General features: G+C 48.9%; 1 protein-coding gene across 2 annotated transcripts in view; it reads right to left on the bottom strand.

Moving 5' to 3' along the window:
- Window positions 1-3,137: 3,137 nt before the first annotated feature.
- Window positions 3,138-26,754, bottom strand: part of LOC144155606 (neuropilin and tolloid-like protein 1) — a 416,637-nt gene continuing 393,020 nt past the window's right edge. For both annotated transcript variants that reach the window (XM_077687151.1, XM_077687152.1), the window contains 3 exons: window positions 15,029-15,207; window positions 11,074-11,250; window positions 3,138-10,980 (listed from right to left, as the gene is read on the bottom strand). In XM_077687151.1, coding sequence (XP_077543277.1) covers window positions 10,915-10,980; window positions 11,074-11,250; window positions 15,029-15,207 — 422 coding nt within the window. In that variant the 3' untranslated portion in view covers window positions 3,138-10,914. The remainder of the gene's footprint in view (window positions 10,981-11,073; window positions 11,251-15,028; window positions 15,208-26,754) is intronic.

Below are 26,754 nucleotides of genomic sequence, written 5' to 3'. Positions count from 1 at the left end.
CAACCTGGCCCACATCATCTGGGCATGCCCCCAGGGCCCTTTCCCCGAAATCCCTTCTGAGAAGAGGTGGGAGGCCTCGCTTCGCAGCCCCGACCCGGACCTACAGGTACGCCTGGTCAAGAGGGCGGAAGAGGTCGCCGAAAGGCACCGGCCTACGGTCACCACGAGCTCGCCCACCTAACTCAAGGAGAAGACGTCCTGGTGAAATGGACGTTTACCCGCTGCCAACATAAGGACTTCAATTCTGCTTGGTCGCTTCCTCAGCCAATAAAGTGCTCTCTCTCTCTCTCTCTCTCTCTCTCTCTCTCTCTCTCTCTCTCTCTCTCTCTCTCTCTCTCTCTCTCTCTCTCTCTCTCTCTCTCTCTCTCTCTCTCTCTCTCTCTCTCTCTCTCTCCCCCCCCCCCCTCTCTCTCTCTCTCTCTCTCTCTCTCTCCTCTCTCTCTTTCTCTCTCTCTCTCCCCCTCTCTCTCTCTCTCTCTCTCTCGCTCTCTCTCTCTCTCGCAGAGGCTGGGATCAACATAGCTTGCATCCTGGACAAAACATCCTGTCCTCGGCGTGCAGAGTACACTGCTCGGTACAGAGGTACAGGAACGAGAACTTCTTTCAGATCTTTTGTCAGACCCTTCACGGAGGCCGGACGAGCATTTTCATTTAGAAGGCAACCTGTATGCTTTATGCTCCATTCCACAAGATGATTGATTGTAGGGCTTAACGCGCCGACGCAACGGAGGCGATGAGGCGCGCCGTTGTGGAGGGCTCCGGATTAATTTTGTCCACCTAGGGATCTTTAACGTGCGCCGAAATCTCGTACACACGGGCGTTTTTGCTTTTAGCCTCCATATGCTTTTCGGCTCCAAAAGCGATATATCGCCACAGCTACAAAAATAGGTCGTTTTGCCGCACGAGCGGCGCCGCAGCAGCGCACTCGCATGCAAATTCACGCCATGCATAGAACGGGCCTTCTGTATGATTGTACAATTTGTTGCCAGGGACACTTTTGTTCCCATGATCAAAATATAATCTCGCTTTTTTCACCACAACTGTGCATTTTGACGTATTTTTGTGGGACTAATTTTGGTACAATTGTCCGCAGTACGCGACGGTTTACAAGATGCTCCTACGCAATATATCGGCATAAAAGACAGAGGCGTTAAGATTTTTCCCTAACCGTCGCATGTGTGCAAAAATGAAAAAAAGAAATCTTGGATGACAAAGCGACATTAAAATTGAATATCCCGCCACAAGTTGCTTGTTTAGCGCTTTTCACGTTACTAATGTCCGCTCCATGCTTTGTTAGTTTTACATGAATTAGTTCTTTACGTGCATGCTTTTTGCTCCTGTGTCTGTTAAGCATATATGTTTATATTTGCCCTGTATTTCTATATTTATTTAAGTGCTATTTCTTCTTATGTAGACAAAACAGAAAATTGCAAGCAGTGATAGCAATTCAGCAACAATTCCCAGAACATGGGAATAAGTTTGTACGAAATATTTTATTTTCTTGTCCTTGACAGTTAATAGATATGTATTTTCAGTTAATAGGTATAATTTTCAATTAATACTTTCCGTTAATAGTTATGTATATTATCAGATAAAAAAGTTATGTATTTATTACACATATTTGAGCAAAAATTTCTGGCTGCGCCCCCGGACAGCGACGATGGTCAAAAACACCGTTCCTCATGCATGTTACACCTGAGGGAGGTGTAATGGTGAGAGCCTATAGGGGCCCCCCATCATACCGAACTGCTGTGGGTTATCATTATGAAGTAAGCTCCACGTACCCATGAACTGGCAGCGTTATTCTCTGTGAATGTGAAGGAGATGTGCATCGGCGCAGGCAGCATGGCCGCGCCACCTGCCCAGGTAGGTGCCCGCTCTGCGCGTAAACGCGGGAATGGTAGGCTAAATCTCTTGACAACTACGGGAAATAGCTGACTTGGTAAGATAGGAGGAGCCATTATTCTATTGGCAGAATAACGTGTCTATATTCGATTTTCAAAAAAAAATACGCCCTTTTTTCGTTTTTTCGTTCTTCCACATTTACGCTGGTTGCTCAGCTAGCTCGTGCGCACGGACAACAAGACAATATTAGTTCATCTATAAATTCAATATTTCGCAACGAAACAACACCCTCGCTAGTGAGCGCCTGGTTTGCCATCAATTTTACCTTATTTCGTTTAGCGTTATTCGTCGTCCTGTGTATTTTATGATTCTTTGTCTCTCGGTGTTGTGTGTTTCAGTGCATTCCCGCCCTTTCGTGCATGATGTGGTGTGCCGTTAGTGCGGTGTCAAGCGGAATATTTATCAGACTCCCTTGCTAGCTAAGTAAATGAAGATGGGTCTGTAATTCTGTTGCGTGGCGTTTGCGATCTTGTTCTCGCGTTTTAGTGTTCGACTTTCTTCAAATTTCGAAAGCGCTGCTACTTCACTGCAGAGCATTGATGTCATGCTGAGCAGCATATTTACGACGTCTAACCGCGGCCTCGATCTCTCCCCTTTTGGTCGAGTTGCCGTGGTCCAACTATCCACTACGTTTCCGATCATGGATATGTCGTCGAAACCGGAAGTAACATCCCATTCGGTCATAATATTACTGACCGCGTCACTTCCGGTTGTGACGTCACTTCTGCCTAATAGCTCCGTCAGGCCCTCCTCGCACGCTTTTCGGGCCGGTGACCTTGCGAAGTCCTTTCGTTAGCCTTGAGGTGGCTTTTTTATCTGCACCACCCTATGGGCCCACGTGATGGAGACGTTACACGAAGGTTACAGAATTTACAAGTGGGTTACATCATCATTCACATTGTTGGCCTCAGGGCTAGTTTTCGCTATACAGTGGGCTTGTTTTTGGTATACATGGACATTCTTGGCCAAACGCTTGGAAGGTTATGTGCCTCGCAGTGTTTTTGGCTGAGATATGTCACGCGGGCGTTCACCTAGTTGACGTACGACGCGAATACGACGAAAAGAAATGAGCATCAGACACCAACGTTTCCGGAATTTAACAAGGATAGAAACATGGTGGTTACTCACGGAAGGCGAAGCCAGGGGACCGAGGCGCTTCTCTGTCTGTGGTTTGCGTCAGGAGCGCATGCCACGGAAGTCGATAACATTAGACGCGTGAGGCGTGGTATGTGTTCGCCTTTTCACACTCATGTTTTATTGGAACATCTTGTTTGTTTTTATTTCCTAAATAAGGCAGCACGGTCGCTTTCATAGTGCAAATGAACATAACCAAGTCCAAGTAGACAAATGAAGATCTGGATGGAAGAGAATGATACCTACAAAGGTAGCCACACATTATCCTTCCGACGCACATGGGCAACGCGTGCACATCGGGAGAGGGGTGGCATAAAAGGTGTAGATGAAACTCCCTCGGGGTAGCACGCACGTGATTCGTTTTGAAGCAGGTTAGAATGAGGAGGTGGCAACAAAGCCTTTCTGAGGAGCCGGAAGTGACCAGCAGCTCAGGGATCTTTTCGTTCTTGAGCAGAACAACACGAACTCCACGCAAGACCAGCAGCGAGTTTGTGACCGAGAGAGTAACATGCACACCTTTATTCCTCGCCGAGTAAGCTTTTTTGTGTGATGTTGGCTTCATCGTAAACAGGTTTCTGGAAGAGAAGGTTCGAGGTACGGCTTTGGAGCCTCGCGTTTCCGGTGATATGCTGGGAGGGGTCTGGTGCCGCTTGGGAACGGTTGATTCCGGTATTCATATTTTCTTCTCTTTGTAAGATCGTGATGGCGGCGAATTACTTGAGCAGGATTATTTGCTGTGGAGAACGAATAAGCGGTCTTTACTCACGTAATTTATGAACATAAACTCCGAAATTAATCGGCTGTCGCAGCTGTAGTCAGTCTTGGCAGAACGTTTTCACGCACCGCTCCCTGCACGATCGCGCAAGCCCCCGATACACCTCAGCGCGATTTATATAGGCGAGCAAGGCGCCGAACAAAGCTGCGAAAAAGCTTCAACTGGTCCGCAGTCAGAACGTATGCAGTAGTGGCTTATACGAGTCCGCACAGTCTCAGACAAACGTGTCCACGCGCCGTCCATTATTGAATTTATTTGCAGGCCCTTCCCGCTCAGTTTCCGCGCGTTCGCTAACTCCTAGAGATGGTGGCTTCGTTTACCTCCGACGCTCCGAAGGGCTGACATTTGTAGGCTCTGTACGCCAGGGTTTGTAAAAGGAACCTCCTGCATGCGTTCGTGGCGGTGGCTGTAAAATCGGCGCGCGATAGAGGTTCGAGAACAAAGTCAGCCGGAAAGTGTGTGCTAGAGGAGGAACATTGGTTCAGAAAGGGACGGAGCGGAACGAGAGAAGATCAGTTCAAGGCTCCTGTCCTGCGTTCCGTCTGTGCGCCTTTATAGCGCACGCGCGTGCAATGCCAGAAATCCCAGTTAACGCGCGTTGTTTTTGTAAGTGCATTTTTTTTAAAACGATGGTAATTTCTGTCATATGCACTCACACCTATAAACACTTCTCGAGACGCACAGGGTGTTTATTGCGGTGCGAGACCAAACCGAAAGAGCTCCCTGACAGCTATGATAAGAGCGGAATGCGTGTAGAAAAATGTTTTGTCAAGCTCTTGGTAATGAAGGAGGCAGCGAAGGAACTAGGAAACGGCACGTGTACGCGCATGCGCACGCGTCGCGCGACGCTCTTTCGTCCGCGGGCTGTTCGGGCCACGTAGAGACTTCGCGAAGGACTCGAGGCTGGGCTTGCGTGCGCTCGGAGCTGCATGGACGTGGAGCAGCGGGACGTGGAAACGCGCAGCTAGAACTGCACCGTCCGCCTTTCAGCTGTCATCACATGCACCATAAACTCAAATGATTTGAAAAAATAAGAAACGAGCATGCTCGTAAGTGGCCAGGAAACGGCGACGTGTTCAAGAGCCGTGCCATCCACCGTCCCGTACACTCATTATTTTCTGCGTTAGTCCAGGTCCAAAAGCCCTGCTTTGAACAGATATGAGCTAAGTGAATGCAGGTCGTCGTAGCCAACTGTTGATTCTCGCATTATAATTATTTTAATTATTTTCTCCCATTAGTTATGACGCTTTTTCACGCTAGTATACCATCTTTTCGCTGAGTGCGACCCCAACTCCGTCTGCAACGAAGACCGATGTCTCACGCAATTTGGACAGCAAGCGCATGAACAGCAGAACTACTTCAGAAAACACGTCTGCCATATGGCGGGTGTCGATATCTTTATTAGGCTGTCAGCGCAAACTGGAGAGCTGTTTCCCGATCGGAAATCGTTGAGCTGTTCATCAAGGTGCCCGACGTTACCTTTTTTCCATCAACGGTTCGGCGCAAACTAACTAAACTAATCAAACGAAGAGTAGCACAAACTCACCTACAGCAAGTGATGTGAACAACAGCTCACATCGCGGCTATTTCTTTTTTTCTACCTAAAATTTAAATGCGTCTATTCTCTGTCCGATGGCGAAAAAAAAAAGCAGGAAAACTAAGACGGGGATATTGGAGAGTCTCCGCTAGCGTGCCACTGCAACTTCTGGCTTGTAATAGCGTAGCTTAGCGCTGCTTCTTAGGGCAATTAGCGTCGTGTTTTGGGTACGCTCACGCAAAGGGAAGCGAAAGGAGCAGCGAAGGGAATTTTCACACTAAATGTATGGTCACTAACGGTGACTTAAGTTTAGATAGTTACTCCTACAACGGATGTATACGTACAGGGGGGATTAAAAGAAATACAAACAACAGAGCACACAGCCTCCGCCGCATGCCGCACCGTCTGGCTGGACTGTCAGTAAACTGCGCGCATGCGTAGCTCTTTCAGAGCGTTTGAGAGTGTGGCCTACTGTTAGGGGAAATGCTTGATAAAGAAGCGACGCCGGTCATTTATTTTAAAGCGTCTTGTTATGCTCTGTCACCACTGAGCATCCTGTTATCTACTACATTCGGGAGCCAAGCGCACAGCAGGCTTATTGCAACTAGCTTGATGCTCTTCAATGATCACCCTGCTCAGTGGCGACGCAGCGTGAAAAGGCGCCTCAAAATAAATTACCGGCGTCGCTTCTTGATCAAGCATTTCCCAACAATGTAGGCCACACTGTCAAACGCTCTCGAAGGAGTGCGCATGCGCGCAGTTTACTGACTTTGCAGCCAGACGGTGCAGCATGCGTCGGAGGCTGTGCGCTCCGTTGTTCGCATTTCTTTTAATCCCCCCTGTACTCTTACATTGATTTGTGCATGATTGCTATTGATTTCTCAACTTTTTATATTTCATGTTAACAGACTACGCGTTTTGAAAATGGCCAGTCGCTGTCCCTTCTGCGTGTAACTACACGTTTCACACCTTTCGTCCGGTCGTAGTCAGCTGTGAAGCGTTCACGCAGTATACGCGACGTTTTGTCATTGCATACGCGCCGCACTACGCTCGTAATCGAAGGAACGGGCCCGTAGCCGAACTTTGGCTTACCACTTAAACAGAAGGATGAAAAAAAAGACGACTCGGTAGAAATAACGCCCCGTTTCAGTATTGGTCCCCGTCTTGTATACGGCGCACTGAAAATGTGACTTTAGGAAATACACCACCCTATCACAAACCTTTCTACTAGAGAGCAGTTCTGTAAATCCTTGAACCATGCCTGTATTCTACGCTAGCCTAACCCCTAACCTCTGATAAAGCGTTCACTTCGTTTGTTATACGTTAATATAACCAATGAATCGCCCCTGGCTTTCCTGAACCGAGGCTATACTGTACATTCCGTGGTGTCCGGCAACCGCCCATTTTGGAATTGAAAATTGCCGCTGCGGATTAATTACGGAGGTTTTCTATCATGGTATACGACAACTGCTAGGGTGTTTCGCTCGGATTTGCTAGTCGTTGATTTTCAGGCATACACGGAGGACCAGTAATACAAGGGGGAAGAAAGCGAAACCCCGCATAGTCGCCTCTGCTGTGTCTCATTTCTTTCCTAGTTTCCGTCGCGGTCGGCGCTGTGCACTTCACGGAAGGCGCGTCTCGTCGAAGTACGAAAAAAATAGTCCCTCGTGGCGTGCAACAATGCTAAGCACTCGAGAAGGTGCGCTTTGAGCGTACACAGTACCGTACCCCTACCGGGCTCCAATGTCGCGCAGGTGACCTTGACTCGACTCAAACTAGGTGCTATCAAATCTCAGCGCTTTCCATGCTGCCATGAAAAAATACTTCTACGATATCCCAAACTTTCTTCTGGTGGCAGTGCATATCCGGTGCTTTATCTGGAGCCAGTGCTCGGAATGATAATCATATTAGCGCACCCACTGAGTCGGGACCTACCAATAGGAGATTAGGGTAGGAAATGCAGTAAGTGATAAATAAACTAACTAATGTATAGATCGTGACTTTTAGAGATTAAATCTCTGTCCTCCAGAAATCCGTCAGGGAGGGACATCGTCAGCAACTGCATTGTTTTTTTTTTGTTTTTTTTTAGGTGCACATTGCAGTTTGTTTCATTTCTAAATTATGCGGTCGCGTTTCAGCCATACATTTCAACGGCCCTAAAGGAACAGCAGCAAAGCAGACGTCACGCTCGCTCACAATGAAGATACCTTTTTAAAGGCTGTAGTGCGGAAATTTGGGGAACATCTTTTGGAGAATATATTGCTTGGAGTATACAAACCGAGTTACCGCGTTGGGAATGGGCTATAAGCCTACATTTAGAGCTCAGACTTGAATTTTACATGAAGCTGCCTATAGCGAAGTTCGAGTAAGAGGGGGGGGGGGGATGACAAAGTACTGGTAAAGTTGAACCACTTTACTTTAAGTTGAAAATGCGTTTTTTTTTTGTTTACGTGCTCTCTGTTCCTCAAACGTGGTCCGAAATATGTGGCTCAGCTAGCGCTAGAACTTGCAAAACAGAAGTTTCCCCGTACTGCGAAGCTACAAACCCTAAGGGACACAAAACTGGAATGCGCCTTTCCCTTCCTAAACGACTTTTAAATGTAGAAATATCGTGTGCAGAGCCCACTGGTGTTACATCCGCTTCTCTGCTCACATCATTTCAAATCCTTGCCCAAGGAAGAACCACAAAGGAGTGTATGGCAGTCTCGTGGCAAGCAATCGTCCTAGCGAGCGTTTTATTTCCCCATTTTCCGGGACTGGCTCTGCAAGTTCTATTGCAGCGGGCGCTTATGGCTCCAGAAGAAACGCGAGACCAATTGCAGAGCGGCGGCGTATGTCAGTTGTACGAGGATCGACCTAGGGAGGGAACATCTCGCTATGAAGAGTTACGCGTTTTGTGGTACTTGTATGGTGCTCCGGCACAGAACGCTGCCATCGCTTGGGCCGTCTGTGGCAAAGACGCGGGTGAGACGTTTCTGAAGCTGCGCTGACCGAAAAGACAGAAAGGTAACGTCGAGCACCGTGCGGTTAGCGCGAGGCGCATCTATGTTGCTTCCCCCCTCAAAGCCCGAAATGTCTGCAGGTGAGCGCTGCTGACCCTGTTTTCCGGATAGTCGTTCAGTATGCGACGTCGCGTGAATTGACGTCTACAAAAGAGCAGGCAGCGCCCCCTTTGTGCGCTGCCGCGTGACATATATCGAGCGTGAATTATCTCCCCTTCGCCTCCTTGGCGCCGGTTAAATTTCTTCTTAAAGCGTGCGACCAGTCGGAAGATGATATTGATACATCACGTGCATCGCTGGCAGTTGAATGTACACTTACGAAATTGCTAGCCGAGCACATGTTTCGCCGACGCTCGCGTCAACAGCGTTTTTCCTAAAGCTGGGTGCAATCTACTCGCGGAGCCAACACCTTCTCTTTAGGAAGCCCAGAATACGCGTGTCGACTAAGATGAGGAGGTACCCAATGTAAAGCCTTTGAAACCAAGTTTCCGGCTCTCGACACTCGGCTACGTTCATGTGCTGTACGCAATTAATTTCGATCCGGTGCCTTATGTTGTCCCAACTGCCCTGCCGTAACAGGCGTGCGAACTGGCTACTGAATTGTTCACAGGGAACAATGTTCTATTTATGTACACCTACACGAACGCAAGGACGGCTGCAGATACCCGGATATCTCTCACCGCAACTTCTTCGAGGCCTCGCCTCTGCCATAATGGCGTCACGGCTGCTGCAGTTGCTCATTCCTGAAGGGAGCCTTTCACCCAGTCCGTGCCGTCCCTCGCAAAGCGAAACTTGCTGAGGACCCTGCACCTCCTGATTGCCGACAAAGAAAGCAATTCTGCAAAAAATGGTAGATGAACACAGTTTCTCCAAGACCATTGTCGATGGCTGCGCAATATCGCCGACTAAGCGTTGAACTCAATACCAGCTCATTCAAGCTCAAATGAACACAAAAAGTCAGCTGACAACACATTGCAACATTAATTACACGACATTGATCGGATATGGAACTGTATTTGTGCTCGTTAGCAAGTCGCTCACTTTTTACCCTTTCTCAACCTCCTTGAATTAAAAACCGTTGGAGGGAAAACTACCGTCACCTACCAATATTTCGTAAAAAAACTACCCAAACGAACGCAATTTGGGCGCAACCGGTACCCATGAACGCTCGTTACAAAAAGATAAGAAATAAAGACGCTAAGTAATCCTGAAGTACGTGAAGCTACAAGCTTTGCCGAGCTGAGCGTAACGAAGAGCAAGCTCCTGAGAGGCCAACGTTTCAACGTAGTGAAGCTACATACACGACGATTGGGGAGGAGGAGGAGGAGGAAAGGGGGAGGAGGATGCTGTTGCTGTGCGTCCCTAGTTGCACCGGGCTGCAACGGAGGTAGAAGCAACTAAAGAGGGCCGGGAATGGGAAGTGGTTCGCACAAGTGGAATTGTTATAGATGGAAGAGTAGCATCGAGCGTCCCTTGGCCGCGTACGGGAACGCGTCGTGCTTACAGGTATCGCTGCTTCCGCCGTTCAACGGCCCTTGTTTCCGCGGCGTGACTATACTTGCGCCGCGCACCCGCTGCTTGCCAGCCACTGCGAAGGCACTCTCCGCAGCCGACCTACCGTTTAGTGCTTTCTTTAACAGTTGCGCTATTAGGAACAGTGGGGGAATACGAAGAGCCTAGCCGTCCTACGGTGCCCGAGTTCTCAGCAGCGCTGGCCAATGCGTGATCCCATCAGACGCGCGCTTCGTTGCTGCGACACCGCGGTGCTGTCTGCTGTTCGCAGCCGGCTCCGAAATGCCTGCGCGTCGGTTCCCTCAACTTGGGCGTGAGCGGGCGAAACCAGACAGCGCGCGTTGAACGACGGAAACCAGGGCACCAGACTGGCTTCCTCCAGGACCGAGTTTGTTGTCGTTGTTTCCGTTGTGTGTATTGTAAACAGGCAAAGAGTAATTAGTACTCCTAGTAAAGTAACACTCGCGCTGTACAGAGGCGTCCACACACGAGCACCACAGCGTCAGTCCAAAAAAACAGAAAGAGATGTCCATAGTCGTTTCCGACACTTTGAGTCCGACGACAGCGTACATTGAGTCAATGGGTTGAGTCAACGTGAAAGGCTACGCGCAGACCGCTGCGGCTGCTGCGCGCTGTGTGTCCGGAGTGCTTTCCCAGAGCCCCTACGTGGCCCCCCGGGGGCCGGCCCGGTGTCCACTTTCCTCCGAGGAAGCGCGCGCACTTGTGAGCCGGCGGCCCGGAGGGGCGCGCGCGAATACGTGGTTCCCGTAACTTTGAGCAGGGTTAATACGCTAGGCAGTGCAGAGCAACCTTAGCTGCCTTTCTTGCCGAGGCCGGCCCTGCGTTGATCGCGCTCGCGCGGGCACCCCGGCGGTCGGTTGAGCAAGGTGGCGCCGGGCGCAGCCGTGGTCGCAGGTGGCGCCTCAGCGATAGATGTCCACGCGGGGCGGAGGGTGAGCTTTGTGGGGCGGCGGCGGCGGAGGCGGGATCGGAGGCGTGACGCTGTCGCTACGCAGACTGTGCAGGTCGCCATGCTGCGGACACGAGCGCTACGCCTCCGTTGCCGGCGACAGCGGCCGCCCGTTCGGGTGCTTGCGGAACACGCTCAGGTCCACCTGCACGCGCGCGCACCGCCGGTCCGTCATAACGTCGTACCCCAGCATTCGAAAACACTTCGCTGCCACGGGCCACTAGCGCAGAAGCATTACCTCGGGCACGTAGCAGCCGTTGTCGTCGTCTTCGGGTCGCAGCACTGTGGATCCCCCTACCAAGGTTGTGGCGGCGGGCGCGCTGGGAGGCAGACCGCCCGCTCGGCGGGCCCCGATTTCGGCTGCCTGCAGCGCCAGTGCCGCCTCCAGGTTTCCGGCGGACAGGTCGAGACCCACCTGCACACCAGGTTGCGAACGTGTCCGACAAGCGACTGAAAAAGCGTTAGCCTACTTCGCCGCCTGCTTGGGCTTCAGTGGGCGGTCATGGTACGACTGAATTTCAGTGCGGATTCGGTCCTTCGACTTCAATGGCGAAATGCATTTTCGGGAGCGGCACTCCTATCAGACGGGCTTTGCGAGTGAGCGAGCCCAGGTGCAGCGACTGTGTACAAAGGGTGCATTCCCCAGTACCCAAGCACAGCCAATCCATAAGCGCAATAGTTCGAATAAAGCAAGCTTGGACCCGTGCACCGCACATCATTCAGCAACTCTCCGTGCAGACAGCTGAAACCAGCTTCAAGCGCAATACTTCTCATGAAGCAAGCTGAGACTTGCATGACCGCATCCCCAAATACACCGCGCATCGTACAAGAGCTGTTTGCGCAGTTCGTATCCAAAGGTCACGTTCCTAGTGGCTGAGTTGATTGTGAGGAAAGTCGCTTGATTCCGCGCCCTATGTTGCACGCTCTTGTGAACTCTCAACAATGCTCGTGCACGGTCGGCTTCAGCGCAACGCATTCATGAGCGCCAAGTGGGTCAATGGCGAGAAGCAGCATGTGATTTTATACAAGCAATGGGGTCTGTGTTGTGACATTACGCAGTGCAAGCATGGAGTTTTGCATTGCGCCGCAAAGCAGATCCAGTTTTTGAGTATACTCGCATGTCTTACCATATCGTGTTGAGCCTTTTGTTGAACCGAATCCAATGGTAGGAGTAAATTTCCCTCCTCCCGTCCGTTCACGTTCCGTTCTAAGCTTCGCTTGCACAGCTATCGAACCTTACATTTCAGGGGTCATGCGGAACGTAAAAGTGTCCATAAGGACAAAACCAAATCAGAGCGCAAAGGTTACTTCGGCACCGAAGTAACCTTAGAAAGAAACTGCCGCCTAAAATGTAACTTTGCAACGTCGTCCTTTCTTTCAGCTCTCCACTGTCCTTTTTTTTTTTTTTTTTGCCCGGGAAACAACAATATCTCAGTGGTCTACACAAGAATTCACATGTGCCCGTATTGGTACTCTTGACCCGCACCTGCAACGTCCCCTTCCACTAAGCCTCCCATGGCCTGACGCAACTCTTCTTTGCCGTCTCTGGCTGGGGGCGGCATTTACAAATGCTCACTCATACTTGATAGGAATGGCAGCAAGTGAGGAGTGCGAAACGTGCGGCATGCCGGAGACGATAGGCCACGTTTTATGCGAGTGTCCACGCTACTCGCCTGAAATAAAAAAAAAGCTGTCGTCAGCACTGAGGAACCTCGACTCTCGGCGGCCATTTTCGGAGGAGAAGATTCTGTGTCACTGGCCTTCTCTGTCATCCGCTCAGAAAGCGACTAAGGAACTCTTACGCTTTAAACGGGCTACGAACTTGAACAGCAGACTATAGACTGAAAGACTCCAGTGACAATCACTGAACTTGAACGTTTAGTGCTTCAGCGCTGGGCATACCTGTCTGCTCCCACTTTTCAGCATTCTTTGCTTTCTCTTTTTTGCCTATTTTCTCTTTCCCACGAGCAGGGTAGCAAACTAGGCTCTACCCAGGTTAACCTCCCTGCCTTCCTTCTGCATCCTTCCTTTCTTCCTTCCTTCCTTCCTTCATCAGTCTTGTAACTGAACAAATTTAGTATTCCCAACTGTTTAAAAAGTGTACCGCTGTTTTTAGCTGATTAGTGCACATCGAACACATAAAGTTCTGGCAGTTGTGCACGAGCGTAATGAAAATAATAAATAACTTATGATGTGGTGTTTTGAAGAATTGGCACGAAGTGCATGGTACACTCCGAACATGCTTTAACGGAATACAGGGATCCCTTGTAGTTTAAACTAGCTGGAAGCATGGTTCGTCGCCGGAATGGCTTGCTGCGCTATCTAAGTGTTCTTCTTACGAAAGCGGCGCAGAAGGGGGGAGGGGGGGGGTGCGTTTACGCAATGGTATTGTGCCACTATGCGTTATCAGTGGAGCGGATGAGAATAATTGGGCATTTCCGGACCCATGCTTCTCCACGATCAAGGCTAGTGCAGTGGCAACACCTGTATATTTGGATTTCATGTACGTAAGCCTGCAAAGGCATTTAAACAACAGTACTACAGTTTCGTCAATTCCAGTGAGGTCTCATTGCAGTTGAAAAAAACACACGCTAACCTTTTCGTGGCGTCTGCATTAAACAAGATACTTTTTTTAGCTATACCATACTTTAGTTTTGATTTTGGTCGTTAACTTGCTTGCCTGAATTTTCTCCGGTAGTGACGCAATATCTTTCTTTGCCAAGACACGCTCTGAAGGGTTTGCATGTAGAAAGCACCGCGCTAAGTATGAGCTAGTTTGCTGTTGTCGCGATATAGACAAAAGTGAATAGCAGCGTCGTTCATTATTATTCTTCAACGGGACTGTCAATGGAGGCAGAAATATTTAGGGAATTAAATTAAGACCTATTTTCTCTCTCCACGTAGTGCCAGCGGTCCAAGTTTGAAAAAAGACGTTGCGATACTTATGATACTTTCAATTTCCCCTCATAACGTTTGTACCCTTCAGGCATATGAAAACTAATATTCTTAAAGCGTATTTACCAACCTTCTGAGGGTTCCACTCGTTGCATATCGCATATTTTCTACAACCAGAACTGCCCACGCCCTGAAGAGCATCAGTAGTGCAGCTGTACCGCCATATTATAGTGGCCTCTCTTTTCCGTTTTGCCACCGGCTAAAAATAAGGTTCCTTTGTCAAAACAAAATTTCCTACTTTTGGTCATTGCGTAAAACCATTATATATTTAGTACTCGCATTTCGGGAGCGGGGCCAGCCGGCAAACTGTAAAAGAAGCAGTCCATATCGCATACATAAAACACGTATAGAAGAACGCATTTGCTCGAAGAGGTTCTATGAAATACGGCATCTACCAGTAAGCTGTGCATAATTTAACTGTACGACAGCGCTTGGTTCGCACAAGTTCGCTGGTTCACCCATGTCTTCTTGAACAAAGTAGCCGAATCGAAGGTGGGCTGAATAAACATGCACGGCGAATAAATTTTCTAGTTATTAGCTGGCAAATTTATTTCATAATTTAAAGCTGATGCGGTGAAATTTAAGGCAGTGCGTCGAAGTATATAAGATACAATTGGAAAGTGCCTGCATCGAATAAAATTTTTGCCCTCCTGTCAGGTGTATCAGTATCTTAAATGAATTCTAAGGCTGCTATCGTGTATCTGTATGGAAGATACGATCTCAGAGTATCCTGCCCAGCCCTAGGGCTTAGCTTCGATCTCCAAAACTTGCAAAAAGGGAACAGTATTTTATTTATTAAATACCCAAATCACTCTATTGATGTCCGTGTCACACACGAAGGCTGCAAAGGGAGGGTAGCTCTTGTTGCCAGAAAAAGAAAGGGTGTTTTTATGCGGCATTTCTCGAGCTTACTTTTGCCACCAGTCATGTGCTCCTTGTTGAAAACAGACTACAGAAACTCCCGGTTTCAAGGAGCGTGAACGAATCTCTTAAAACTCTTAACGGTTTATTCATACTTTAAGTATTTAAGATTTATCTTTAAAACGAACTCTTGTTAGCCGCAATCACGCGTACAGTTACGTAGGCGTTCGACGCCGCACCAAGCAGGCTCGATGTCATGCAAGGCTGTCTTTTATGTGGGGAGCCATCCCGTGCTTGCTTGCAATCATTGCGTTTGCAAGTGCACACGTCTCCTTTGCAGGCTGGCGAGCGGCTAATCTCAAGGCGAGCGCGCCCACCTCGACGGAAGCCTCCTTGGAGCGCCGCAGCTTGTACTCGCGCTCCCGACGCCGTCGTTCCTGGATCTTGTTGTGGCAGGTGATGCCGATGGAGGCGCACATTCCCACCACCAGGGCGGAGAACACCACCAGGATGACCACCATGTGCTTCATGGAGAGCACCACGCCCACGTTCGAACCTGCGTTCAACGCACGCACATAGTATGTGCGGCTGCTGTACGCCTCGCCTGGTGCAGGCAGGCAGCATTTTCGGGCCTCCCACTCGTTGTCTGTTATTTTTATTAACACGGAAGTGTTTTATTTCTGGATGCACGAAGATTTCCTGACGTCATATCCATCACGGAAGTGACGCCAGTACAACGAAGCAAGCGGCCTGTAAAGGGTGCACCCCTGCACACGGAGTCTCCTTGCGGGGAAGCAACATTTAGTACCAAAGAGTACGTTATAGTACTTAGGGTTGTTCGTTTTCGGGTTTTATATTTTAACACGAAAGTGTTTCATGCCGGGATACACTGAGATTTCACTGACGTCATATTGACGGATATGACGCCAGTACACCTCTGCCGAAGCGACCCACCAGCAGGACGTCGCTCGCCAAGCACACCCACAAGACAGTCGCCGGCCCGCAAATCATGCTCATTTCGCTACAGATTTCGCTGCACATTTTACTTTCGTGCTTTACCGATTCCTATGACAGATGAATCAACCAGCTTTTATTTTTATTTTTATGGGGAAGCGATCTTTACATTCTTCGACGGGTTTTGTTCCCCATCACTGTAGTCTGACACAAAGGGGAAAGAAAAACGAGAGAGCGGAGGCTGGGCGATGCCTAAACATAACCACGTGGTACCGGAGCGGAGTAAGGGAGGGAAGGCAAGAGTGGTGTGGGAAGAGAAGGAGGGGGGTGATGAGGGGGTGAGTGGATTGAACTGGATGGGTTTAGTAGAGAGGAGAAGGGTAAGCGAGGCGTAGAAAAATAAAAAGCAAACCGACTAAGTGACTGTGGAGTTTCGTGGAACGAGAGCGGTGTAAACAAGAGAAAAGAAAGAGAACGAAACGCCCCGTATACCGTAAAATTCGATTACAAGCCACAACGAACCAAAGCCCATTCCCACAAAGCAGCACCTCAACCCACCGTGTTCGCTTCACGAAACTCTCCGCAATGGTTGAGGAGGTTTGCTTTAATTTCCCTTTTTCGCCACAGTTGAGTTGAGCTTGTGGCGTAGCACCTGGAATGGTATGAGCACTGTGCCGGCGAAATAACAAAGAGAGTGTGTGCACGACGTTTGGGGCTCGTTACGAGGGTCTAATTAATCGAAGTTCTCCACTTCTGTTTAAGTGCCCCTTGGACGTGTTAACCCTCAATTAGGTTTGTTAGAGCCTCTAAGATGACCGAACACACACAAACACACACAAAGGGCAAAATCCGTGCCCACGTGGCTGCACAGTGTTTGATAACGACCATCTTACTGAACTGCATTTTTGCTGATGTAGTGTGTGAAAAAAGACAAAATAAGGTAACTGCTATATAAAGACTTTTTTCCTACAGAACGCAGATGTCGGAAGCTCGTTGTAGTTACCCGAAAGTTTTTTACCAGCGTACGACAAGCAGTCCGGATCTATAGCCCAGCAAAACGGCTGTGGTTGCGAACGCTTTGTTTGTCCTTTAAATTTAGAGAAAAAAAAACACTAAGAAATAAATTAAATGATCGTGTGCAAAATACGCTACAGCATGAGGTGTTCATATGCTTAGGTGCCTAAAAATTACAAACATGACTCGCCGTATAACTTAAATAAAATGAGAAATGTGGTTCTGGATCTAAAATTAAGCTTTCAAGATTTCTGAACTTGCGCACATATATTTCACGATCATTTACACCAAAGACTGCCCTCATCTCTGAAACAGATAAGCCACAAGCCAAATAAGGAGTGCAGGTAATACGAAAAAGAAAAAAAAAAAGAAAAAAAAAACTTTTCTCAGCCACACTTGGTCTGCACTTGATTTATTTCTCCTGCAAGTGAGGAAAAAGTGGTCGATGTAAGTGAGCAGGCTTTTCCTAGTACTCTGTGATATTTTGCCGCTATAGAAGTGCTAAGCAGGAAAACTAGGGCGAAGTACGGAGCGTCCTAAATCGGTATGGCCTCCCGATTTTTTACTTCTCCAGAAAGTCGGCTGGAGTGAAAATAGAGGAACAGCCGGGAAACCCGAAGTTGGCTTCCTTTATTCGCCTGTGGTTGCTAAAGTTTTCGCTTGGGTTGCGTGCAAAGAACAGCGAACCGCACCCGCACTTCCCAACCATCGAGCTTACGGAAAAATTTGTGGGCCAGCTTCACCGCACAACCTGAAGTATTAAAGGGACCCTGCAACCTTTTCGATAAGCGCTTTCACTCTTTCTTTTGCGTCTGGAACCACTGCGAAAGCTACATTTATCGCCAGCACGGAGTGGCACTGCGTGATTTGCTCGTCACACCGGATACGCCTTCCGTCTCTGCTTTGTTTTTGTGGGTTTATTTTCAAAGTTGCTATCGAAAAGCGTTCATTGCTGCAACTGAAGAAAAAGCGGCCAGCAGCCGCTACATGGCCTCAGTGACGTAATTCGGTCCGTCGAAAAACGTCGAGACCGGGAAAGAGAGAAAAACCTTTTGAGCGCGTTTACATGTTATCTGATGGGCATAGATCAGTTATTTTTGGCTGAGGTACTTTGCGACCCCCTAATCTAAGTACTGGGTGTGTTGGGTGACTACGTTCTGCAAGCATTTAAAATTTCCAGAAAAGTTGAAAAAAGTGTTGCAGGGTCCCTTTAACCGTGGTGCCACTGCACACAGCGCAGCCGTATGTTTGACACGGTGTCTGATGGAAATTGCCGGTGGGAAAAGAGCTTTTAAGGTTAGTTATATTTTATTACTAAACACATCCCTGATTACTTTGTCAGGATTTCTGAAATGCAGGTAAATGTTTTTTTTTAGAAATTGCTACAATGGAAGAGTTATACTAAAATTACTGTCGAACAAAATTATTGCGAAATTTTTTTCAAACGGGTCAGGATTCTAATGCATTATAGTTTTGTGTTTTCGGTGCTTATTTTTGTTCCACTTCGGGAGTGCTTTTTCTGCGTTTATTTTCTTCCCTTCTAATCGGTGTTTCTCGGTGCCAAAGTTCAGTGCTTGAAAGAAGGAATCAGGCGTCTACAAGGGCTTACGGTGTACGGCGACTCCGCACCTATCAAGCTGTGAGTTATTAGAAAATACAGCGTAACTCACATTATATAGCTGTCTTTACACCGACCGAGGTACATTACAAATTATACTGCACCAAATTAAATAAACAACACCGCGACCCTTTCGGGACATGCAAAAAAACTTCAAACTTAACGAACAACGAACGGCATTTACATTATGAGCACTTTTTCTGCAATCAAAAACGGGCTCGATGCGCTTCAGGAAACGCAAGCCAGAAAACGCAAGTTTTCGAAGGGACAACAAAGGGGAGCTTTTGACAAGACACCCATTGTCCGCTGCGAGCGTCCCTTTTATAGGGTGAATATTCTGACATTTCCTTTTCATGATAGGGAGTCTGCAGTGCTCACTACAGGCGAACACTGTCCACTCAAATAATCTTGCTATTGTTTAGCTTAATCCGACGGGACACCCTTGTCTGCTGCCGAAATCACCAGACAAAGCGCCAGATTCTAATGAAGCTTCAGTTAGTTTTATGCAAGGGCGGCTCAAACTCTAGAGTTGTCCGTTTTTAGCAAGTCCGACAAAAAGGTCTGAGGGCTGACTTTCTGGTGTTCATAATACATGCCGGAAACACGGAACCTTAATTATAATCAAACAATTTTCTCCGTACCTCAGAGGTTACCGTTGCACCACAAGGGTCAACTGTGCCCGAACGTTAGTGCCTTAAACATTTTTTCGTAGCTTAACGCGTCCGCCGTAGAGCTATTGGGGAAAACAGAGGGCACAAATTATTGCTGCCGTCCATAAGTGGTGCGGCTCCAGCAAGATCGCCCGTGCAATAAGGCGAGCACGAAGGGTGGTGAAGCCTTGGGATCGTCTGTAGCTTCTCTGCCGGTTTAGCAACCACTAGGGACAGATAATGCGCTCGGTTCTTTGGGAATACACTGTTGGTTCAGTGGTCGTATTTGAAACGCGAATTCGAAGGTAACTTTGGAAAAATGGATGTCATGACAATGAACTCCGTTCATATATATGCCACTATGACCCCTATGAATGTGAATCGTTATAATTCTGCGCCGTACAATCAATGGCTCTGGAAGGTGATACGCGGCAATATTATGCTGGGCAGTTTTTACCCAAAGTACTCGTAATTATTGCTAGTGGCTTTACATCTATTCGCCATATAGCTAATGTTACATACCGCCCGTTTACATTCTCTACCACTCCCCACCCATCTTCAGTACCGCACCTGCGATGCTGCGTGATTTTGACAATTTAGAGTTTGCCAGTCTTGTGAGATGGTGAGTGAAGGGAGCCGACCTGATGAAATCTTGCGGTCTCACTTTAAAGAGCCCCCGAGGGGGTGCGACGCGGTCGTTATACAGCGCCGGCGCAGACCTTGGCGAGATAATAGGTCGCCCCGAAGCCCGCGCGACCGTCGTCGGGAGCAGCGTGCGCGACGCTCAAACGAGGTCGCGAACCGCTCGCATTGTAAGAAACCCGGAAGGCGTGCGATAAGGCCGCAGTGCATCGTCGGCGTCCCCCTTGTTGCTCCATCGTTCAGCGAGGAAGTGCCGAGGAGCTTCTTCTCAATGCGGATTGAATTCCTTCTCGTCGCGGCGTCCCGAGGCTGGCGGCGATGGTGGCAACGTGCTCGACGATGGCCTTTCGCGAGCGCCCGCCGCGTCGATTTTTCCTAATGACCGGGAACATTTCTCCCCGCCGCGTTCTTCTTCTTCTTGGCCCGGCGAAACCCCTTCTTTGCTGCTGCTTTGTCTCGGCCAACAGCGGCGGCTCCTTGGCGACGCGTATCTGCCCCTTTTCCCCCCTGCGCGGGGGCTGCGGGCGCTATCTCTTCGGAACGCCTCAGCATCTGCCGGGGGAAGAGAGCGCCCTCATCAAGGGTCGCTCATCAGCGTCGCATTCTGCGGCCAAGAGCGGGGCAGGCTCTCCGGGGCACGACGAAAAAGAAAAAAAAGAGAGAGAATGGGCATATCGCTTTGCTGCGGTCGCCCCGACTAGATTCGTTTCCAGCGTTCCGTCACCATTCTGCCTTTCATGTGCTATATTGGTTAATCCCCCTCCCCCAACCCTTTTTTTTACACGAGCTTACTGTGTCTCCACGCTTTCACAAAGAACCACGAGCGAATAAAGGGGCCTATTTGACATGGTCCAACTGTGCGCGTCTCCATTCAGCTAAAGGCGCAGAAAAGAAGCAATGAAAGAAAAGTACTTTGCGTGCTCCCGCGCTCAACGCCCATAAAACGTCGGTTGCTCGTGGCTGAACAGGGCGGGCTGTTTCTACTTTTACGGAGAAGTGGTAGCTCCATCATGCGGAAACTTTCGTCATCGTGACCTCTGTTATTCAATTGCACTTTTCCTGTCTGATTCCCTTTCACAAAGGCAGATGTCGCCGTTTACTTGTATTTGATTTACGAAAAGCGACTGTTACGCTTTGAGACATGTCTCTTATTCAGCGAATTTCTTGTAGACAACGGAACAGACAGCTTTCTGGGCAACGGAAAGCATGTGTGACATACAAATGATAGGCAGTCATACGGCGTATCTATAGAAAAACTTAATATATATATATATATATATATATATATATATATATATATATATATATATATATATATATATATATATATATATACCTTTTATCGGATGCGTAATCCGAAAGCATGGGCTTCGTCCCCACTCTGGCCGCGGGTTTTTCTGTTTTTTTCTTTCCTAAAATTAAAATTACGCCCACCTTCCCGCGAGGGGAACCCTGATGTGATGCGACGCATCGGGGGGATTCAATTGGTGTTTCCATTGGGTTGATTCTCTAAATCGCGTGAAACGTGTTGTGAACGCGTAGGATGCATTCCATCACATGCGGGTGTTCTCATACGTGGGAAAGATGGGCGTAATTTTCATTCTTTTACTGAGAGAAAGAGACTGGTTGCCATTTTCAGCGGTTGCACTTTACTTAGAGCACGACGGCTTTGTAGTCGCTGAAGTACGCGGTCAGTGGATCGCGAGCGCTGACTGAACCGCCGCAACGCGCTACCCCCTTATATTCGCAGCGCCTGAAGGAGAGATGAACGGAGGAGAGTTGCGCATGCGCAGATGGTGTGCGGACGCCACCACCGCCGGAGAGACATACCCCCGAGCAAGAGATTCGTCGCATCTAAAAAATTGGTTAAATCCAGGGGGTACTCCTAGGTACAGTGGGGTCCACTGTTAAAGGGAAACGGCGAGCGCGTGGATGCTGCTCTCCGCGAAGCGCCGGCGGCGAGAAGTGGCGAGAATCGGAGACAGCCGGCACATGCGCACTGACCGCATGAGGCGGGAGAACCCGCTCTGTCGTCTGCTACGGCTCTTAGCTGCGCCGCTCACATCATTCGAGTGCGAAATCCCATAGAGTTTCATACTAATATATACTAGAGGGAAATCTGGCGCCACTGTCTAGGAAAGCCGCGCTTCAGCGAGCGTGCCGTCATGTACCGGGCAGGCACGTTCCACTTGTCCTTGGCATGGCTCACGAACAGGCTGAAAAGTTGGCTTCGGCTGCAAAAGTGCAACAATATTACTGCAGAAAATTAATCGAATTTGTTCTGTTATTATAAAATTAAAGCTCCAGAAAGATTTATTTGTCGGGGATTATTTAGAAGCTTCATGGAAGATGAACAAAAAAACAATGTTACCCCTTTTGGCTTCCAGACGATAAAAAAGCCATGCGGCTAACCAAGCCAAGGAGGCGAGGAACGTCGCTAGCTGCAATGGCGCCGCCCACGGCGGCCCGCGAATGCAGCGCCAGATTTCCCTCTAGTATATATTAGTATGAAACTCTATGCGAAATCTCTCAGCTATTACAAGCTGAGCGGCGGAGCGGAGGGCCGTAGCAGACGACAGAGCGGCTTCTCCCGCCTCATGGCGTCAGTGCGCATGTGCCGCCGGTCTCCAGTTATCGCCACTTCTCTGCGCCAGCGCACCGCGGAGAGCAGCATCCACGCGCTCGCCATTTCCCTTAACAGTGGACCCCACTGTACTTCTTCAAGACCAAATGTACCGCGTTGGGTGTGTGCAGATTGTGAATGACAAATAAGGCGCCTCGAAGTGTGCCGAGCGTAAGGTAGGTTGGTGTCGTCGGCGTGCGGAGCGTTGGTCATAGCAACCGCGCTGAGAGAGAGAGAGAGAGAGAGAGAGAGAGAGAGAGAGAGAGAGAGAGAGAGAGAGAGAGAGAGAGAGAGAGAGAGAGAGAGAGAGAGAGAGAGAGAGAGCAAGGAAGAGGTGGAGGGGAGGAAAAATTGAGGAAGACAGGGAAGGAGAAGGAAAAGCTTTTATGTGGGCAGGAAGACTCTAAGTGGGGTAAGGGAGCGTTAACGGTATAAGACATCTTGGGGTACGTTGGTGTTTAAAAGTAGGTCTGCAGGGTGGGAAGGCGGGATAAGTCGTGTGAGTTCATGATGGGTCGAAGGCAGTAGACTCAGGGCTCTATCATGCTGGCACGTATGAGGAAGGATTGGGAGGAGGGGTGAAGGTTCTACAGTGAGCGATTTTGGACGGTGCCAGGTTAGGTGCTGAAGATCAATCGGTGTGGACGATGAGCAACAGGGGCGTCGAGGTGGCAGTGACGGGATGCATCATTTACGGAAGGTATGTGGGGTATGGCTGGTGTTGGGAAAGTATTTGATGACAAAATTTTCGGCTGATCTTGGGAGCGTGTACAGAGCAGACAGCAAGTAAGGGGTTTGAGTTGCTCTTTCTTTTCTGTTTTTGTACCGTGTACAAAGGCGTATTCCGAGTCCCTTCTATACTCCATTTGCTCTCTCCACTCTGCTGAGGGGAGGACTCCGCAATGCTTATGCATGGGGAAATCGATTTCAAGGATCTCCTCGACCGGAGGCTGGAGTGGAGGAAGGACTCAGAATACCAGGGTAAGAGTGGCACCGCTGGCGGATCGAGGCAGGAGGTGTTGGGGTCCGGTAGGAAGCTATTACCGTTCAATGTTCGCCACATCTGCGCCGCGGTTTTATTAGAACCCCATCAGAAACCGTTTGCTCCACAAAAATCGCCAGGCAGCTTCGTCACTTTGTCCGTGCCATGTAAGTCCAAACATACTCTAACTTAACGCAGTAACGACAGACTTGGTAGATCAAAATTCCCTCTTCGACCCCTTGATTTCTTGCCGAGTCTTTGGGTACCGGCAACGCAGCCGGCTTTCAAAATGGCACTCATGACTCTTTCTCCTAAGGCTCAGTTAAATTACGAACCAGAGCAATGTGCATTAATTTTAGGGCGTCAACCTAACACATCACAAACATATAAGTATCTGTCTCGCGGCATCTAAATAAGCTTAACGTTATTGAAATCGCACATAACGAGGTGGTTTAGTGTCATTTTTTTGGCACTTGCATTATAATGCGAAAGCACTATTGTTGTTGTTTGTTCGTTTATACCTCGGCCGATTTCGCGCGAACGGGTTGAAGCGTCATTAGTAAAGCCTACCGTATTTTTCAGTTCCTAGCTCACTTGCGCATAAGTTGACGCGCAGCAGAGAGAGGGGGGCATGGGTATGCGACGGTCCGACGTTATGTCTAACGTCATGCTCTGAGGTCTAACGTTGTCAACCGGCACCTAAGGAGTACTCATTTTACTCACTGCTTGAAGCTGCGTGTACCTGCTCACGTCGTAATACGTCAAAGCGAAACCTTAGGCTTAAGCTCTGGCGCATACCCGACAGTTGATGCTGTTATTCTAGCAGAGCGATACACACCCACATGTCGCATAAAATGCCCGCGCTGACGTATTGGCCAGCGCTTTACACGCATGACTGTATGATGCTGCAGCGGGCATTGCAATGGATGCTGCCTCCCGCGGTTCATCCTGGGGCATGTACCAAGCAATCAATGAATCAATCAATCAGTTACTTGGAGCACAAGCACTAGGAAGGTCGACCACAATAAATCCACGCCTGTACTCTGAATCCTGTTGGCTTACCCTGAAGCCTATAGTGTTACATACCCACAGACTTGCCGTGCGCATTGCACAATGCCTTATACGCAAAAATGGATCCTGCTTTCGCACGCTATTTTGTGATTGGCGCAGCCAAGCCGCCTTTAATTTTTTCGAAGCTGCTAATGTCTCGGTTTCCCTATATCATGTACGTCAGCAAAATCGCGTAGGACGGATTTTTTTCTTTCCAGAGCCTAGTGTTTTTTGTTACCTTCGTGAAGGACTCCCGGAGTGACATTTTGGCCGGTGTTTTTTCTGTCCAGACAGGAGCACTTTGAAGGGCTTCCAGAGTGACGTTTTGACCAATATCTTTCCCGTCTAAGCACGCTCACATCACCGGTCCACCTTCTATGCATTCACGGGAAAAGGGGTGGCAGGGGGAGGGGGTGCGGGCATGCACGCGCAGCCATGCTTCACGTGCTCACCGATGACATGCCGGTTGTGCCGGTGAAATATTTTAACGTGGGCGTCTCACGGCCCGATGCGACTAGACTGCTGTCTGCCGTGGTTGAGCAGTTTGGGTTGGTGTGTTACACAGACAGTGATATGCCTACGACGCGGGAGGGAAGCGGGTAGCTCTATCTTTGTCCGCCAGAATAATATTCTAGTCCTTCAAATTTTTATTAAGCTAATTGTCTAGGAAATATGCTCAATCGGAAATCACAAACAAACGCGTTTTGTTTGGTGCACTCCATGGACTGCGCCCAACTTCCCTGGTAATCCTTCTTCACAGAGTGGAACGGTGCTGAATTTTTCTAACCAGTGACGATTTGCCGAGCCGATCCGCTGATTCGGTATGTGCCATTTGCCAAGGAACATCCCCGTCATCATCATCTGTTCTCTCTAGGCTACTATTCGGAAAGGTCGAAGACCACCCTGTTGACGTCCAGAAACTGGCAAGCATATCGTGAGCCACGGAGGCCATCGAGCAGAACCAGGTGTGGAGCGAGCTACGTCAAGACATCGAACAAGTCTTCGATAACAAAGGCACTATATAATCGTTCCAGTACACGCAGATGTACACGCACGTATGCAACTTCACAACTCGAACCAAGCCGACAAATCTTCGGAATGGCGAAGGAGACGCGAAAATCAGCGGGAAAGAGGCTGCAGGCTACAAGCTGTACGGACGGCTTCAGAAGTTCCTCCGCAGCTACCTGGAGGCCCTGTTCCACGATGCGGCTGACCTTGCACACAGTGATGTCCTGAAATTCTACAGCGACAAGTGGGAACGCTTCAAGCGGTCATCCAATGCCTTGAACAACATTCTCTATTTTCTCAACAACAATTGGCTCAAGCAAGAATTGAAAGAAGGAAATAAAGACGTGTATGACACTACCAACTTGTGCATTTTGTCCTGGAAAAAAACGTTTCTTGCAAGCGTCCTACAGCCATTTGGCAAAAACTACCTTAAATATAATTGAAGACGATCGAAGCGGAGAGACAATAAACGTAAAGCTTACTCAAGGCATAATTTCAAGCTACATCGAGCTTGGAGTGAACGAGGAAGACCCAAGCGACAAGCGGTCCAACCTCTCAGTGTACAAGAGCGTCTTTGAAAGGCTATTTTTTAGAGAACACCGGTTGGTTCTACAGGCAAGATGGCACCGCGTTCCTCTAACAGAACCCTGTCACCGAATACATGAAGAGGGGGGGGGGGGCAGTGGTCGGCAGAGGAGGAACGGCGGGTTCAGATGTACCTGCACGAGTCGACCTTAGATCCCCTCGCGGACGCGTGCCAGAGAGCTCTGATAGAGCAGCGCCTCAAGATCTTAGGAAATGAGTTCGAGAATCTGCTCCAGGATGACAGGTGCGATGACATTAGCCGCATGTACCGGCTGGTGTCACGCACAGCCAAAGGGCTCGGGAAGCTGAGGGTGCTCTTCGGGCAACACGTGTTAGAACAAAGTATATTGGCCATTGAGCATCTCGGAGAGGACAGGGTCCAGGACCCGAAGCTCTACGTGAACACACTGCTGCTAGGGCACCGAAAGTACAACATGCTTGTGCTCAGCGTCTTCAAGAATGACGTCGGTTTTGCAGAATCCCTCAACAAGGCCTGCGTAGACTTCATAAACACAACTTCCGTGACGAAACTTGCAAAATCGTCTCAAAAATCCCCCGAGCTGCTAGCCAAATACTGCGACATGCTGCTGAAGAAAGATCGGGGGAATCGTGATCGGTCGGAACTCGAGTACAGACTGGATCAAATGATTATAGTGCTGAAGCATATAAAGGGCAAATACGTGTTCGAGAAGTTCTACTCCAGGATGTTAGCAAAGCGGCTGGTACTACACCAATCTTCCAGTAAGGACGCCGAAATCAGCATGATCTTAAGTTCAAGCTGGTATGTGGTAGAGACTACGTCTGGATGCTGCAATCAGTGGTAAACGACATCGCAGTGGGCAAGCATCTTAACGAGCAATTCGTCAAACAAGTAAAAAAAGACCAGAAGTCTGGGGAGAACCTTGGATTGGACTTCTCCACCCAGGTTCTGACCTCTTAATCATGGCCTTTCAGGCATTCCTTTGCACTCGTCCTTC

Source organism: Haemaphysalis longicornis, unplaced genomic scaffold (assembly GCF_048455015.1).
Source record: "Haemaphysalis longicornis isolate Haplotype H1 unplaced genomic scaffold, Haemaphysalis longicornis Haplotype H1 scaffold_1, whole genome shotgun sequence".
Lineage (NCBI taxonomy): Eukaryota > Metazoa > Arthropoda > Arachnida > Ixodida > Ixodidae > Haemaphysalis > Haemaphysalis longicornis.
The sequence above is the reverse complement of the archived record's forward strand: the minus strand, read 5'-3'. Positions and strand labels throughout refer to the sequence as shown.